Source organism: Ahaetulla prasina, chromosome 8, assembly GCF_028640845.1.
Source record: "Ahaetulla prasina isolate Xishuangbanna chromosome 8, ASM2864084v1, whole genome shotgun sequence".
Classification (NCBI taxonomy): domain Eukaryota; kingdom Metazoa; phylum Chordata; class Lepidosauria; order Squamata; family Colubridae; genus Ahaetulla; species Ahaetulla prasina.
In genome coordinates, this window is record NC_080546.1 from 89470681 (window position 1) to 89487038 (window position 16358).

At 47.6% G+C, this 16358-nt stretch overlaps 1 protein-coding gene across 17 annotated transcripts in view; it reads left to right on the plus strand.

Annotated features, from left to right (window-relative positions):
- LIMCH1 (LIM and calponin homology domains 1) overlaps positions 1–16358 on the plus strand; it is a 220134-nt gene that overhangs the window by 102948 nt on the left and 100828 nt on the right. For 15 of the 17 annotated variants that reach the window (XM_058192395.1, XM_058192393.1, XM_058192394.1 and 12 more), the window contains one exon: positions 12773–12879. The exons of 1 other annotated variant lie outside the window; for it this stretch is intronic. In XM_058192395.1, the coding sequence (XP_058048378.1) occupies positions 12773–12879 (107 nt within the window). Of the gene's footprint in view, positions 1–12772; positions 12880–13115; positions 13133–16358 lie in introns of those variants that run through there. One more of the 17 variants, XM_058192402.1, reaches the window with a different exon arrangement.

Here is a 16358-nt window from a genome sequence, read left to right on the forward strand (position 1 = left end):
CTTATTATTTTATTATTTTCTTTTATTATTTTTATTAGCTGATGTTTTTATATTCTTGTAAGCCACCTTGTGTCGCCATGGGCGAGTAGGCAGCAATATCAATTTCCTAAAATAAAAATAAATAAATAAATACCGTCGGCATTGACAAATTCGCCATCGGTCAATTGCAAAAAGGCAGCCTTACTCGGAGCAGCTTACATCCTGCAACAATACCATTCATGTGATTCAACAACTACATTTGCCTATCCTGGTATTTTGGAAAGGAGCTCACTGGGGTGAACGGAAATCCCAATGCTATTTTCTTTTTTTCATATCCAGCCGACTGTGCAACCCGCCGTAATAATATTTAGTTCCGCAATATTTAGCCGGGGCTTAAATATTAGGCAGAATTCAATATGAAACGTTTGTTTAGACAAACAAGGCTTTGTAGCCCGGCAATCTGGACACAAAAGAAAGCTATCCATGGCAAGCAATAAACAATGTAAGGGTAAACAACTCTTGGTAATTTATCCCAATCGTTTTGGCACTTGAGCTCGCAGGAAGGGCTCGGTGAAGAAAAACATCTGATGGGAACTGCAGTTACCGAAAATAATAACTGAAAACACTGTGCAGCGCTCAGCTTGAGTGGTTCCAAGTCCTGCCTCCGTTCTGAAATTACTACTGATTAAATGGATTAGAGCAGAAGTGTCAAACTCAAGGCCCTATTAGATCTGGGCCCATGTGGCCACCCTAGAAACATCGAACGAACGACCCGTGGTGCCTCTGTCAGTGGCCCTCCTGAGCTCCGTTTTCAGCTGTGACGGCCTTCTGCAACTCTCTGCCTGCAAAAACAGAGCTCGGGTGGGCCGCACGCGGCTCCATTTTCACTGGCAGGGTGCTCAGGCTGCCACAGGCTCCCCCGAATGAGTGACGTTGAGCTGACATAATGCGGCCCTCCCGAGCTTCGTTTTCGCTGGCAGAGTGCTCAGGCCGCCACAGGCACCCCCGAATGAGTGACCTTGAGCTGACATCACGCGGCCCTCCCGAGCTCCGTTTTTGCTGCCAGAGTGCTCGGGCTGCCATAGGCACCCCCCGAATGAGTGACGTTGAGCTGACATCATGCAGTCCTCCCGAGCTGCTGCTGGCAGAGTGCTCGGGCTGCCACAGGCACACCTGAATGAGTGACGTTGAGCTGACATCACGCGGCCCTCCCGAGCTCCGTTTTTGCTGCCAGAGTGCTCGGGCTGCCACAGGCACCCCCCGAATGAGTGACGTTGAGCTGACATCACGCGGTCCTCCCGAGCTTCATTTTCGCTGGCAGAGTGCTCAGGCCGCCACAGGCACCCCTGAATGAGTGGTATTGAGGTGACGTCACGCGGCCCTCCCGAGCTCCGTTTTTGCTGCCAGAGTGCTCGGGCTGCCATAGGCACCCCCCAAATGAGTGACGTTGAGCTGACATCACGCGGCCCTCCCGAGCCCTGTTTTCGCTGGCAGAGTGCACGGGCCGCCACAGGCACCCCCGAATGAGTGGCGTTGAGCTGACGTCACGCGGCCCTCCCGAGCCCTGTTTTCGCTGGCAGAGTGCACGGGCCGCCACAGGCACCCCCGAATGAGTGACGTTGAGCTGACATAACGCGGCCCTCCCGAGCTCCGTTTTCGCTGCCAGAGTGCTCAGGCCGCCACAGGCACCCCGGAATGAGTGGCGTTGAGCTGACGTCACGCGGCCCTCCCGAGCTCCGTTTTCGCTGCCAGAGTGCTCGGGCTGCCATAGGCACCCCCTAATGAGTGACGTTGAGCTGATGTCACGCAGTCCTCCTGAGCTCCATTTTCGCTGGCAGAGTGTTCAGGCCGCCACAGGCACCCCCGAATGAGTGGTGTTGAGCTGACATCACGCGGCCTCCTGAGCCCCGTTTTCACTGGCAGAGTGCTCGGGCCTCCACAGGCACCCCTGAATAAGTGACGTTGAGCTGGACACCCCCACCCTGGCCACTCCCCCACCCCGAGGTCAAACACAACCCTGAAGCGTCCCTCAATGACATCGCGTTTGAGACCCCTAGATTTAGATGGTCTGTTCCTTTCTCTGGATAGCAAAGGGTTAGTGTATACTGGTAGTCCTCGACTTACGACCTACAGTGGAGCCCCAAAATTTACCTTGCTAAGTGAGACATTGGTTAAAGGGAGCTGCATCCCATTTTACGACCTTTCTCGACACTGTTGCTAAGTGAATCACTGCAGGTGTTACGCGAGAAGCATGGGTGCTTAAGTGAGGCTTCCCCCGTTGTCTTTGCTTGTCGGAAAAGGTCATAAAAGGGGATCACAGGACCACCCCTGGGACACAGCAACGGTCATAAATACGAGTCATTTCCCGAATTGTCTGAATTTTAATCCTGAGGATTCCGCAGTGGTCATGAGTGGGATAAACGGTCGCTTTTCCCAACGATGTTGTAACTTTGAACGGTCACTAAGTAAACTGTTGTAAATTGACTGCCTGTACGTTTGCTTTGCTTAGGCAAGCCGCCATTAACCCCTGTTTGATTTGACTGCAAAGGTGTCGTTCTTGATTTGTGAATGGGGGCTGAATCCAGAGGCCGAATCCTTGTTCGCTCGTTTTAATTTCACAGCCTTTGCTTTTATATGAAGATATTCCTGATCTGAATCTTAATAGCTCTTTAAGCTGAGTTTGTAAGATAAAATCCGTATGGACCCGGAATGTTTTCCCTCGAAAAGATTAAAAAATAAATAAATAAAAACCCTAAAAATCAGACGGAATAGACCAAATTTTGCACGGGGTAAGGCTTGTGTAAACACAGCCTGTTGTATAAAAATACTTGAAAAGATCCGGATCGGGGAATAAATCACCAATTCATCGGCCTCTTTTTTATACATTACACTGGAGATACGCTTGTTGTTTTTAAAGGGACATAGGAAGATTTATTCCTTACAGTGTAGGATTTAAAATAGCCGTTAGATTAAAGGCTTAGCAGAAAATTGGGACATATTTTGGAAAGAATGCCACGGGAGGAGATTAGGGGGCTGTGTCATTGTGGGAAAATATAGTATTGAGACTGCAGGAAGCCCCACCCCTTTATATATATATATGTGTGTATATAGGTCTTTGGTTGTTCGGGTTTTCTCCCGTGTAAAATTGGAAGAGTCTTGGCGACGTTTCGACGAAGTCTCATTCGTCATCTTCAGGCTTCAGCTTCGTTCTTCTGGGAGCAATGTGTGATCGCAGCTGTTTCTTCCTTTTAACTGCTAGTGGGGGTTTGAACTGATTGGGTGGGAGCTTGGCACTAGCAGTTAAAAGGAAGAAACAGCTGCGATCACACATTGCTCCCAGAAGCACGAAGCTGAAGCCTGAAGATGACGAATGAGACTTCGTCAAACGTCGCCAAGACACTTCCAATTTTACACGGAGAAAACCCAACAACCAAAGACCTATATACAAACACCCGTGAAAACCTCAGAAAACATATATATATATATATATATATATATATATATATATATATATATATATATATATATATAGATATATATATATATATATCTTTGGTTGTTCGTGTTTTCTCCGTGTAAAATTGGAAGTGTCTTGGCGACGAAGTCTCATTCGTCATCTTCAGGCTTCAGCTCGTTCTTCTGGGAGCAATGTGTGATCGCAGCTATTTCTTCCTTTAACTGCTAGTGGGGTTTGAACTGATTGGGTGGGAGCTTGGCTGTGCTCTGATTGGCTGGGGTTTTTTCTGTGCTCTGATTGGCTGGGGGTGTGTCCTGTGTTGGTGGGGCTTGGCTGTGCTCAGTCCCCACCAAAAAGAACCCCCACTAAAACCCAAGACAGAGAGCAAGAAAATGGCACAGCCCTCCTCCCATATATAAAAGGCACCACAGACAGAATCAGCAAGATCCTCCACAAACATAACATCAAGACAGCATTCTGCACAAACCAAAAATATCCACCATCCTAAGAAACCCCAAAGACAAAATTGAGTTAGAAAATCAAGGAGTATATGAAATCCCATGCACCGCCTGCCCCACCACATACATTGGACAAACCAACAGAAGAATAAGTGCACGATTGAAGAACACAAGAACTCATTCAAAAAGAGGAACTAACTTCTTCCCTGGTCCAACACTTTAAAGTCACAGGACACGATATTGACTTTAAAAAGACCAGAACTATCGCCAAAACTGAACACTTTAACAACAGAATAATCAGAGAAGCCATCGAGATAGAAAAACGCCCACACAGCATGAACAAACGAGATGATACCTCCCGCCTACCAGCCATTTGGAAACCTGCCCTTATTGACAAACGTGTCCCTAACACGAGGAATGACACCAGACCCACACTCACGAGGTCCACACAGGATGTCACCACCACACATCCACCCAGAAGCACACCCAAACCCACACTGATCAGGAAGCACGACCAAGGACCAGAAGCCAGACCGCAGCTGCAACATTAGCCACTTCAAACCCTCCAATCCATACATGCAGCAGACTGACACCCACTACGAAGATGTAGCACCACCACGAACACGAAGCTAAACAGCAGCAGTGCAGCTCACCAGCTCAAATCCCCTGCAGCACAGATTAGACTGAGCACAACCAAGCCCCCACCAACACAGGACACACCCCAGCCAATCAGAGCACAGAAAAACCCCCAGCCAATCAGAGCACAGCCAAGCTCCCACCCAATCAGTTCAAACCCCCACTAGCAGTTAAAAGGAAGAAATAGCTGCGATCACACATTGCTCCCAGAAGCACGAAGCTGAAGCCTGAAGATGACGAATGAGACTTCGTCGAAACGTCGCCAAGACACTTCCAATTTTACACGGGAGAAAACCCGAACAACCAAAGACCTATATATATATATATATATATACACACACACACACACACACACACACACACACACACACACACACACACACACACACATATATATATAATTATTATTATTATTATTATTAATATGGATTAGTCCAGGGGTGAAATCCAGCAGGTTCTGGGGAACTGGTAGTGGAAATTTTGAGTAGTTCGGAGAACTGGCAAATAATACCACCTCTGGCGGGTCACAGAGTGGGGAGGGAGTGGGGATTTTGCAATATCCTTCCCCCAGGAGTGGGGAGGGAGTGCGGATTTTGCAATATCCCTCCCCTGCAGTGGGGAGGGAATGGAGATTTTGCAATATCCTTCCCCCAGGAATGGGGAGGGAGTGGGGATTTTGCAATATCCTTCCCCCAGGAGTGGGGAGGAGTGATTTTGCAATATCCCTCCCCTGCAGTGGGGAGGGAATGGAGATTTTGCAATATCCTTCCCCCAGGAATGGGGAGGGAGTGGGGATTTTGCAATATCCTTCCCCCAGGAGTGGGGAGGGAATGGGGATTTTGCAATATCCCTCCCCTGCAGTGGGGAGGGAATGGAGATTTTGCAATATCCTTCCCCCAGGAATGGGGAGGGAGTGGGGATTTTGCAATATCCTTCCCCCAGGAGTGGGGAGGGAATGGGGATTTTGCAATATCCTTCCCCCACGAGTGGGGAGGGAGTGGGGATTTTGCAATATCCCTCCCCTGCAGTGGGGAGGGAGTGGGGATTTTGCAATATCCCTCCCCTGCAGTGGGGAGGGAATGGAGATTTTGCAATATCCTTCCCCCAGGAATGGGGAGGGAGTGGGGATTTTGCAATATCCTTCCCCCAGGAGTGGGGAGGAATGATTTTGCAATATCCTCCTGCAGTGGGGAGGAATGGAGATTTTGCAATATCCTTCCCCAGGAATGGGAGGGAGGATTTTGTAATATCCTTCCCCCAGGAGTGGGGAGGGAATGAGGATTTTGCAATATCCTTCCCCCACGAGTGGGGAGGGAGTGGGGATTTTGCAATATCCCTCCCCTGCAGTGGGGAGGGAGTGGGGATTTTGCAATATCCCTCCCCTGCAGTGGGGAGGGAATGGAGATTTTGCAATATCCTTCCCCCAGGAATGGGGAGGGAGTGGGGATTTTGCAATATCCTTCCCCCAGGAGTGGGGAGGGAGTGGGGATTTTGCAATATCCCTCCCCTGCAGTGGGGAGGGAATGGAGATTTTGCAATATCCTTCCCCCAGGAATGGGGAGGGAGTGGGGATTTTGCAATATCCTTCCCCCAGGAGTGGGGAGGGAATGGGGATTTTGCAATATCCTTCCCCCACGAGTGGGGAGGGAGTGGGGATTTTGCAGTATTCTTCCCCTGGAGTGGGGAGGGAATGGGGATTTTGCAATATCCTTCCCCCAGGAATGGGGAGGGAATGGGGATTTTGCAGTATCCTTCCCCCAGGAATGGGGAGGGAATGGGGATTTTGCAGTATCCTTCCCCTGCAGTGGGGAGGGAATGGAGATTTTGTAATATCCTTCCCCCAGGAATGGGGAGGGAATGGGTATTTTGCAGTATCCTTCCCCCAGGAATGGGGATTTTGCAGTATCCTTCCCCCAGGATTGGGGAGGGAATGGGGATTTTGCAGTATCTTTCCCCCAGGAGTGGGGAGATAATGGGGATTTTGCAGTATCCTTCCCCCAGGAATGGGAAGGGAATGGGGATTTTGCAGTATCCTTCTCCTGGAGTGGGGTGGGGATGGAGATATTGTAGTATCCTTCCTCTGCCATGCCCATCAAGCCACACCCACAGAACTGGTAGTGTAAGAAATTGGATTTCACCATTGAGTTAGTCTTTGTTGTGTGTGTGTATGTATGTATATGTGTGTGTGTGTGTGTGTATACACAAATGCACATACACACACATACATATACCATGTTTCCCCGAAAATAAGACATCCCCTGATAATAAGCCCAATTGGGCTTTTGAGCGCACAAGCTAAAATAAGCCCCCCCTGAAAATATTTAAGCGCATGCGCAGCCGGTCCCCGCCATTTCCTCTGGTTAAGGTTAGGGAGACAGAGCTGGAAATCAGGTAAGACGGCAAGAGGAGCCCCGTCTTGCTCCACGCGCCCCCAAATAATAAAGACCTCCCCAAAAATAAGGCCAAGTGCTTATTTTGGGGTTCAAAAAAATATAAGACAGGGTCTTATTTTCAGGGAAGCACGGTACACACAGATACACAAACACACATAGATTGCCTTTTATTATTTTTATTAATAAATATTAGTACATGCAAGGCAGAGATAATAATGATGATGATGATGCCAGCATAGAAGTAGCCCTCAATTTACGACCGCAGCTGAGCCCAAAATATCTGCTGCTAAGTGGGACAGTGGTTACTTTTGCCCCATTTAATGTCTGTTCTTACCACAGTTGTTAAGTGAATTACTTAACAGTTGTTAAGTTAGGAACACAATTGTTCACACACTGCAACCCCGTCATAAATATGAGTCAGTTGCCTAGAGTCTGAATTGTGGTGGGACCAGAAGTTGGCAATTGGGTTGTTTTGGGCCTCCCCAGACTCCTAGAAAGGCTCTGGAGCCAGGTGAGAGAGAAAAAAACGGGCCTACCGGGCCATCGCGTGACAGGAGTGGGGCGATGTGTGTGTGTGTGTGTCGTGTGTGCATGTGCAGGGGTGGGACGCATAGAATTATGGGTGTGGCCATGTGGGCGAACCCCCCGACCCCCCCTTCTGCCATGCGATGGCAAAAAGATTAGCCATCACTGTTCTATGGTCTTCAGGGCCAAACTTTTATACACCCATAATACACCTTTTAATGTCAATTAATACAACTCATATCATTTTCTCTTAAGCTGTGATTTCCATTAAATAAACCAGAAAAGTACCTATTCAAACTTTAGAATAGGTTTGGGGGGAAAAAATTGGCAGTCCTCAACTCACAACAGTTCATTTAGTGACCGAAATTACGACAGCGCTGAAAAAGATGACTTACGGCAGCTGACTCAAATTTATGACGGTATGCCTTCCAAATTCTGTTATTCTGCCACTGAATGTTACGAACCATCATCTGCCACGGTGGTCTAATTCAGGTTGACAGATGTAGGCCAGGGATGTCAAACTGGATTTCTCCAAGAGCCGGCGGCGGGAGAGTGGGAAGAGACGGGACGCACGCCTCCTGCGGCACCCTGCCGGCCAAAATGGGGCGTGGAGAGGCCCCGCATGGCACATTTTCATCCTGAACAGCCTCCTGCAGCACTTTACTGGCCAAAACGGGGTGCACAGGGCCTCCGCGTATCTCATTGTTGGCCAGCTGTTGTGTCTCACTCGCTTTCCCCGCAGCCGGGTCCCTCTTATCTCCTGCCGAACGCTGAGGAATGTCCTGGCATGCCTCCAGGCCCCAGCCCTGGCACCATGCCCAGACAGGCCAAACAAGACGAAGGGCCTGACGTGCCTCCAGCCCCGAGCCCTGGCTCCATGCCCAGGCAAATGGAGCAACTAGACCCCTCCCCCTCCCCCACAGCATGTGAGCCTGAGGAATGTGAATTGCCAACAGCTGGAGGCTGGAGAGATCCTCGCTTCAGGAGAATTGATAGGCGGCGTCAGCAAAAGGAAGGGAGGGGCAGGCCTGGATAAGTGCTGAGTCATGGAGCCACACCCCATGGCCTATATAAAGGATCTGCTTTCTGGCATTCTCTGAGTCAGGCAAAGTCTACCTTGGATTGCTGAAGTCACTTCCTGGTCTCCTGCCTGCCTTGAGAACTTTGCTAGGACTTTGGCAGAGCTGCAGAGGCACGCTTGATACGGACTTCCCCGACCCGGCCGTCAGCGGACACCAGCAGTCTGCTTCTGGAGGCTGGGAAGGCTGAAAATGGGCTGCATGGGGGCTTCGCCGAGCCTCCGCGGGACCCATTTTTAGCCTGCAGACTGCTGCTGGACTGGAGGCCATAGAGACCGAAAACGGGCCGGTCCTTTGATATTTTGCCTGGCAGAGGCACCGCGGGGCGGTTCTTTTGATATTTCCAGCCTGTCCCCAGGAACCAGAAGCACCCTGTCGGCTAGATTTAAACACCCCGCAGGCCTGTCCTGGCCCGCATGTCTTGAGTTTGAGATTGATGTAGGCTTTTGCCTCTTACAGAGAAGGACCGGTCCAAAAATCACTCAGCTGGATTGAAACTCTTCGTCCATCCCCTTCAACTACTGCACCACCCTGATTGTCTGGTGTGTGTATATGTGTGTGTCTGCGAGACCCTGAAGTTGACCTAAGGATTTTGCTATAATCGCCTTTGTTTTCCGTAACAGCAGGGAAACCGCGAGGCCGCGAATCCAAGCCATTTAGCCGCAGTATCCCTCCCCCCCCCCAATGCAGCGGTCTTTCTGTTTGGGTCCAGAGAGCCAGCTAGACTTTTAAAGTTTATTGAAACGTGTCCTTTGGCAAGCGAGAAGTGGATGTTTTAATTTTAAAAGAGGAAAAGAATCCGTCGCTCTTCCTCTGAGGAGGCCGTGAACTTCAGCAGGCAGGAGGGCTGTCGTGGCAACTCCAGCTGTTTGCTTGCTTGCTTTAGGGGATAGCAACCGCAGGGGCAGGCGTCGTGGCTACCTCCGGCCCCTTGTTTTCCATCGGCAACCTTGCTGGGCTTTTCAGTTTGTAGGAGAACCTATTGGACATCACCCAGGGCCCGTTTCTTGCTCGGTGGTCATTGGGCCATGACCGTCTCTTCATCTCAATGTTTACCCTCGCTGTTGAGAACGACCTTGGAGGCCGTTCGGTGGTTCCTCTGGTTGGGCTTGACATGAAAGATAGCATCGCTTCATTTGACAGGAGAGGAGAAGAGCAGAAAACTGGAACTGGGAGGGTGGGGGGGAAAGGGGAAAATGATGGATGGCCTTACACGAATAAGCAGCCCCTTGTTTACGAGAGGTTTGCTACGACTTGCCAGCTGGCGAGCCGCTTAGCTCTTAAACATTTCGTGCATTTGTTTCATGTTGAAAAGTTGAGCTTCGTCCTGTAACTTTTCAACTGCGGCACAAGAAAACCCAGGGGGAAGATAATGGCCGTGATCTGGAAATAGCACGGAGAGATTCTTTTGTCTTTGAGATTCAGTGGTGGTCTCAGGGAAAAAAAACAACAACCAAAAAACACCCCAGACATTTCTGTGCGTAAAGTATTCTTGTTGCTGTCAGCATATATTTTATTTATTTATTTATTTATTTGCATTTATATCCCGCCCTTCTCCGAAGACTCAGGGCGGCTTACACTATGTCAGGCAATAGTCTTCATCCATTTGTATACTATATACAAAGTCATATAGTATACCCAACAATCGGGGTCCTCATTTTACCTACCTTATAAAGGATGGAAGGCTGAGTCAACCTTGGGCCTGGTGGGACTTGAACCTGCAATATTGCAAGCAGTTGCTGTTAATAACAGGCTGCATTAGCCTGTTGAGCCACCAGAGGCCCTTTTTTTCCTAGGTTTTTTTTCTATTAAACCCAAAAGAAAAGTCTCTGGTTTTCACTTCGTAAGAATTTAAGAATTTTCTGTATCAAGCTATGTATTATCATCTTCTTTTAATGAACCCATAATCCCTTGCGAGGTGGAATCTGGGCAACTGAACGGAGATGAATGTTTACTGGCCAGATGCCCTTCCTGTCGCCAGTGCGGAGTTTTGTTCAGCAGATATATTCTCATCGTGCCCAGAGAGAGAAATACCTGCCTCTACCTAGGATCGAACTCACAGCCCCCTGATTGTGAGGTGAACGTTCCACGTCTAGGCCACCGCACCACTCTGTATTAAGCTATGTATCCTATGCCAATATTTCTTTGGCAGGTTCTGGAGGACCGGTAGCGGAAATTTTGAGTAGTTCAGAGAACCGGCAAATACCACCTCTGGCTGGCCCCAGAGTGGGGTAGGAATGGAGATCTTGCAATATCCTTCCCCTGGAGTGGGGTGGGAATGGAGATTTTTCAGTATCCTTCCCCTGGAGTAGGGTGGGGATGGGGATTTTGCAGTATCCTTCCCCTGCCACGCCCACCAAGCCATGCACGCAGGACCGGTAGTTAAAAAAAATTGAATTCCACCCGTTTGGTTGGTGAAATCTTTCCTAATTTCTAGTTTAATGTGTCTAGTGTAATGAACAGAAGGACTAAGGGGTGACATGATAGCAGTCTTCCAATATCTCAAGGGCTGCCACAAAGAAGAGGGAGTCAAGCTATTCTCCAAAGCACCTGAAGGCAGGACAAGAAGCAATGGATGGAAACTTTTTTTAAAAATTTATTTATTTGCATTATATCCCGCCCTTCTCCGAAGACTCAGGGCGGCTTACACTGTGTTAAGCAATAGTCTTCATCCATTTGTATATTATATACAAAGTCAACTTATTGCCCCCAACAATCTGGGTCCTCATTTTACCTACCTTATAAAGGATGGAAGGCTGAGTCAACCTTGGGCCTGGTGGGACTTGAACCTGCAGTAATTGCAAGCATCTGCTGTTAATAACAGACTGTCTTACCAGTCTGAGCCACCAGAGGCCCAGTCTGAGTCACCAGAGGAAACTAAGCAAGGAGAGAAATAACACTCTTGGAACTACTGAAAGTGGGGTCAAAGAAGCCACCTATGTTAAGATTGAACAGTCCTCTCTCAGCAGAGGAGGTGGTCTATGAGACCTCTATCAGGGTTCCAAGTAACCCCACCAATGAAAGAAAATGCCGAGGCTTCAATTTACAGATGTCATATTGGCGGGGGGACGCAGCGGCTAAAATGCTGAGCTCGTCGATCGAAAGACCGGCAGTTCAGCGGTTTGAATCCCTAGCGCCGCGTAACGGGGTGCGCTCCTGTGACTTGTCCCAGCTTCTGCCAACCTAAAGCACGTTAAAAAATGCAAGTAGAAAAAATAGGGACCACCTTTGGTGGGAAGGTCACAGCGTTCCATGCGCCTTTGGCGTTGAGCCGTGCCGGCCGCATGACCACGGAGACGTCTTTGCCGAAGAGCGCTGGCTCTTTGGCTTTGAAACAGAGGTGAGCACCGCCCCACTAGAGTCGGGAACGACTAGCACGTATGTGCGAGGGGAACCTTTACCTTTTACCATGTTGGCACATCTGGGAAAACCTGAATCTGAAAGCTTCCAGGTTTTCCCCACCCAAAGTCCCTGCCCAACACCCACATGTCCATCATGTGGTCCAATCAATGCATTGTCCCAACTGGAGATGCCTCCCAGTTCCAGCCTTCCAGATGCAGGGCAAGATGTCCTTGACTTTCTGAGAAAGGAATGTTATTTTGACTACATATCACCCTGGCTCCATACAATCCCTTCTCCCAGTTTCCCACAGTAGTAAATGTGGCAGGCCTGAAGAGCCAACGAAAAAGATGGCTTCCAGGCCTTGACAATCTCCTATCTCCTGTTTACAACACAATCCGTTCAGCAGTTCCAAGAAATTTCCACGCCCACTTGCATTATTCAGGTGACCCAGGGGGAAAATCTACTTACCTTCCCTACAGGTTCGGAAGCAAAGCCTTCTGCGCATGTGCAGAGGGTAAAAAACAGGTTACTTCCTGGTATGACTTCTGGGCGGGTGGGTGGAGCCTCGTGCTGCCACCGTTACTGGTTCTCCGAACTACCCGCCGCTACGAGTTCTCCCGAACCGGTACGAACCGGTAGCATTTCATCCCTGAGGTGACCCCGAGGGCACAAATAAACCTCCAAGCGGCCTCAACGACCCTCAGAAAGAGCGCTGATGTCCAGATGACTGCCAGGAACACCGATCCTTCCATTTTCCACCAGTCATTCAGTCAGAACTGAAGAAGCTTCTTGAATGAGAAGCGAAACGTCTTCAAGAAAAAAAGTCCAGTTGCCTTTTGAGGAGGGAAAAAAAAAAGGACTTTTGGGGAAACTAAGCAAGTGTTTTATTTGTTTTTCTTTCAGGACAACATTGCCTTGTTCTTAAGAGGTTGTAGGGAAGTGGGCCTGAAAGAATCTCAGCTGTTTGACCCAGGAGACCTGCAGGAGACCACAGGCCGAACAACAACCAAGTAAGTGAAAATAGGGTAGGGTAGGGTGGGGTGGGGTGGGGTGGGGTGGGGTGGGTGGAGTGGAGTGGAGTAGAGTAGAGAGAGAGAGAGAGTAGAGTGGAGTGGAGTAGAGTAGAGTAGAGTAGAGTAGAGTAGAGTAGAGTAGAGTAGAGTAGAGTAGAGTAGAGTAGAGTAGAGTAGAGTAGAGTAGAGTAGAGTAGAGTAGAGTAGAGTAGAGAGACCTGCAGGAAACCACAGGCCGAACAACAACCAAGTAAGTGAAAATAGGGTAGGGTAGGGTAGGATAGGGTAGGGTAGGGTAGGGCAGGGCAGGGCAGAGCAGAGCAGAGCAGAGCAGAGCAGAGCAGAGCAGAGCAGAGCAGAGCAGAGCAGAACAGAACAGAACAGAACAGAATAGAATAGAATAGAATAGAAAAAATGGAATGGAATGGAACAGAACGGAACGGAATGGAATAGAATAGAAAATATGGAGGGGAAGGGAAGAGAAGGGAAGGGAAGAGAAGAGAAGAGAAAACATGGAATGGAATAGAATAGAATAGAATAGAATAGAATAGAAAATAGAATAGAATGGAATGGAATGGAATAGAATAGAATAGAATAGAATAGAACAGAATGGAATAGACAAAATGAATGGAATGGAAAGAATAGAATAGAACAGAATAGAATAGAATAGAATAGAATAGAATAGAATAGAATAGAAAAAATGGAATGGAATGGAACAGAACGGAACGGAATAGAATAGAAAATATGGAAGGGAAGGGAAGGGAAGGGAAGAGAAGAGAAGAGAAGAGAAGAGAAGAGAAGAGAAGAGAAGAGAAGAGAAGAGAAGAGAAGAGAAGAGAAGAGAAGAGAAAATATGGAATGGAATGGAATGGAATGGAATAGAATAGAATAGAATAGAATAGAATGGAATGGAATGGAACAGAACAGAACAGAACAGAACAGAATAGAATAGAATAGAATACAAAAAATGGAATGGAATGGAACAGAATGGAACGGAATAGAATAGAAAATAGGGAAGGGAAGGGAAGGGAAGGGAAGAGAAGAGAAGAGAAGAGAAGAGAAGAGAAGAGAAGAGAAGATATGGAATAGAATAGAATAGAATAGAATAGAATAGAATAGAATAGAATAGAATAGAATAGAAAACATGGAATGGAATGGAACAGAACGGAACGGAATAAAATAGAAAATATGGAAGGGAAGGGAAGGGAAGGGAAGGGAAGAGAAGAGAAAATATGGAATGAAATGGAATAGAATAGAATAGAATAGAATAGAATAGAATAGAATAGAATAGAATAGAATAGAATAGAATAGAATAGAATTAGCAGAGTTGGAAGGGACCTTGGAGGTCTTCTAGTCCGACCCCCTGCTCAGGCAGGAAGCCCTATACTATTCACAACCTCTGGAGGCAAGTAGTTCACTTCTGGAGGCAATTAATCTACTTCAGTGTTTTTCAACCTTGGCACTTTTAAGACATGTGGACTGCCATCTCCCAGAGTTCTCCAGCCAAGCCACGACTGGGGCATCCATCCACCACTGGAAGTTTTCGAGAAAACATTGAACTGTTATTTGTTTGGGATGGAATAAGGTTTCCTGCTTTGGACAGCTGGGGGGGTTGGGGTGGACTAGAAGATCTCCAAGTCTCTTCTAGCCCTCTGATTCTATGCTTCATCAGTGGATTCTGATCCTGCCTGGAATCTATTCTAGAAACTATTGTATGTTGAAAGGAGCACCAGTCCTTGTAAAATTATTGGTGGTGAGTGGGAGATCTACTGATAGTTGGGGCCTTCTTGATGGCTTCCATAAGCTCTTTTAGAATAGAATAGAATAGAATAGAATAGAATAGAATAGAATAGAATAGAATAGAATTTTTTATTGGCCAAGTGTGATTGGACACACAAGGAACTTGTCTTGGTACATATGCTCTCAGTGTACATAAAAGAAAAGATACGTTCATCAAGGTACAACATTTACAACACAATTGATGGTCAATATATCAATATAAATCATAAGGATTGCCAGCAACAAGTTATAGTCATACAGTCATAAGTGGAAAGAGATTGGTGATGGGAACGATGAGAAGATTAATAGTAGTGCAGATTCAGTAAATAGTTTGACAGTGTTGATGGAATTATTTGTTTAGCAGAGTGATGGCCTTCGGGAAAAAACTGTTCTTGTGTCTAGTTGTTCTGGTGTGTAGTGCTCTATATATTTTCAGAATCAATTGTATATCTTCCCTCAGCTCGGTCCTATTGACCGGACACTTGGCCATTGGGCCACACGATCGCCCACAAACGGCGCTAACGTGGCCACCTCGCTACCTCTGGTGACAAAGGAGTTTATTTTGTGCCACTTTTAAGCGCGTCGGAGCCATGGGTTTTAACTCTACCCTTCTCTATTTTGTCTGATGTAGAAGAACGTGAAGGAAGGGGGCTGTTGACTTGAGGGTTTGTCTTTCTCTGCATTCCAAGTTGTGATGCAAAAAACGGAGCCAAAAAAATAAAAATAAAATCAAAGCGGCCGAGGGCCTTCCTACTGGCTTTGTTGTTGTATCTCCCCAGCAACTGAAGGGTGACCCGCCCATCGTGGCAAAACCTCTGGATTTCACTTAATAGAAACGCTATCCAGAAGGTCACGCTCTCTTGTTGATCTGAAGTTCGCTCACAGGCTGCTGAGGAATCAAGTGTAAGCTAAAAAAATGTCGAAGTAAACGGGCTGCTAGCGAACGGGTACCCTGACAATCCTTCTGAACCCCAGATTCTTCCTTAGCTAGCTGTGATTTCCCACAAAACCTTATCCCGGCTGTTTCCTGGATGATGAGCTGTCAGAGAACAGTAGCCTCCTGTTCAGTGCTGACATTCCTGACTTTTATTTATTTATTTATTTATTTATTTATTTATTTATTTATTTATTTATTTATTTATTTATTTATTTTATTTGATTTTTATACCGCCCTTCTCCCGAAGGACTCAGGGCGGTGTACAGGCATAATAAAACCAACAATACAATATACAAATTTAAAATACGATTTAAAAAACTTATTTTAAATTAGCCCAATGATTAAAATTTACCATACTAAAAAACCCCGTTTAAAATTAATAAATTTAAACAATAAAATCCCATTTTAAGCCAGCCCCGCGCGGATAAAAAGATGAGTCTTGAGTTCGCGACGAAATGTCCGAAGGTCGGGTATTTGGCGAAACCCGGGGGGAAGCCCGTCCCAGAGTGTGGGAGCCCCCACAGAGAAGGCCCTTCCCCTGGGGGCCGCCAGCCGACATTGTTTGGCGGACGGCACCCTGAGAAGTCCCTCTCTATGGGAGCGTACGGGTCGGTGGGAGGCATGTGGTAACAGCAGGTGGTCCCGTAAGTACCCAGGTCCTAAGCCATGGAGCGATTTAAAGGTCATAACCAACACCTTAAAGTGCACCCGGAAGGCCACAGGCAGCCAGTGCAGTCTGCGCAGGAGCGGTGTTACATGG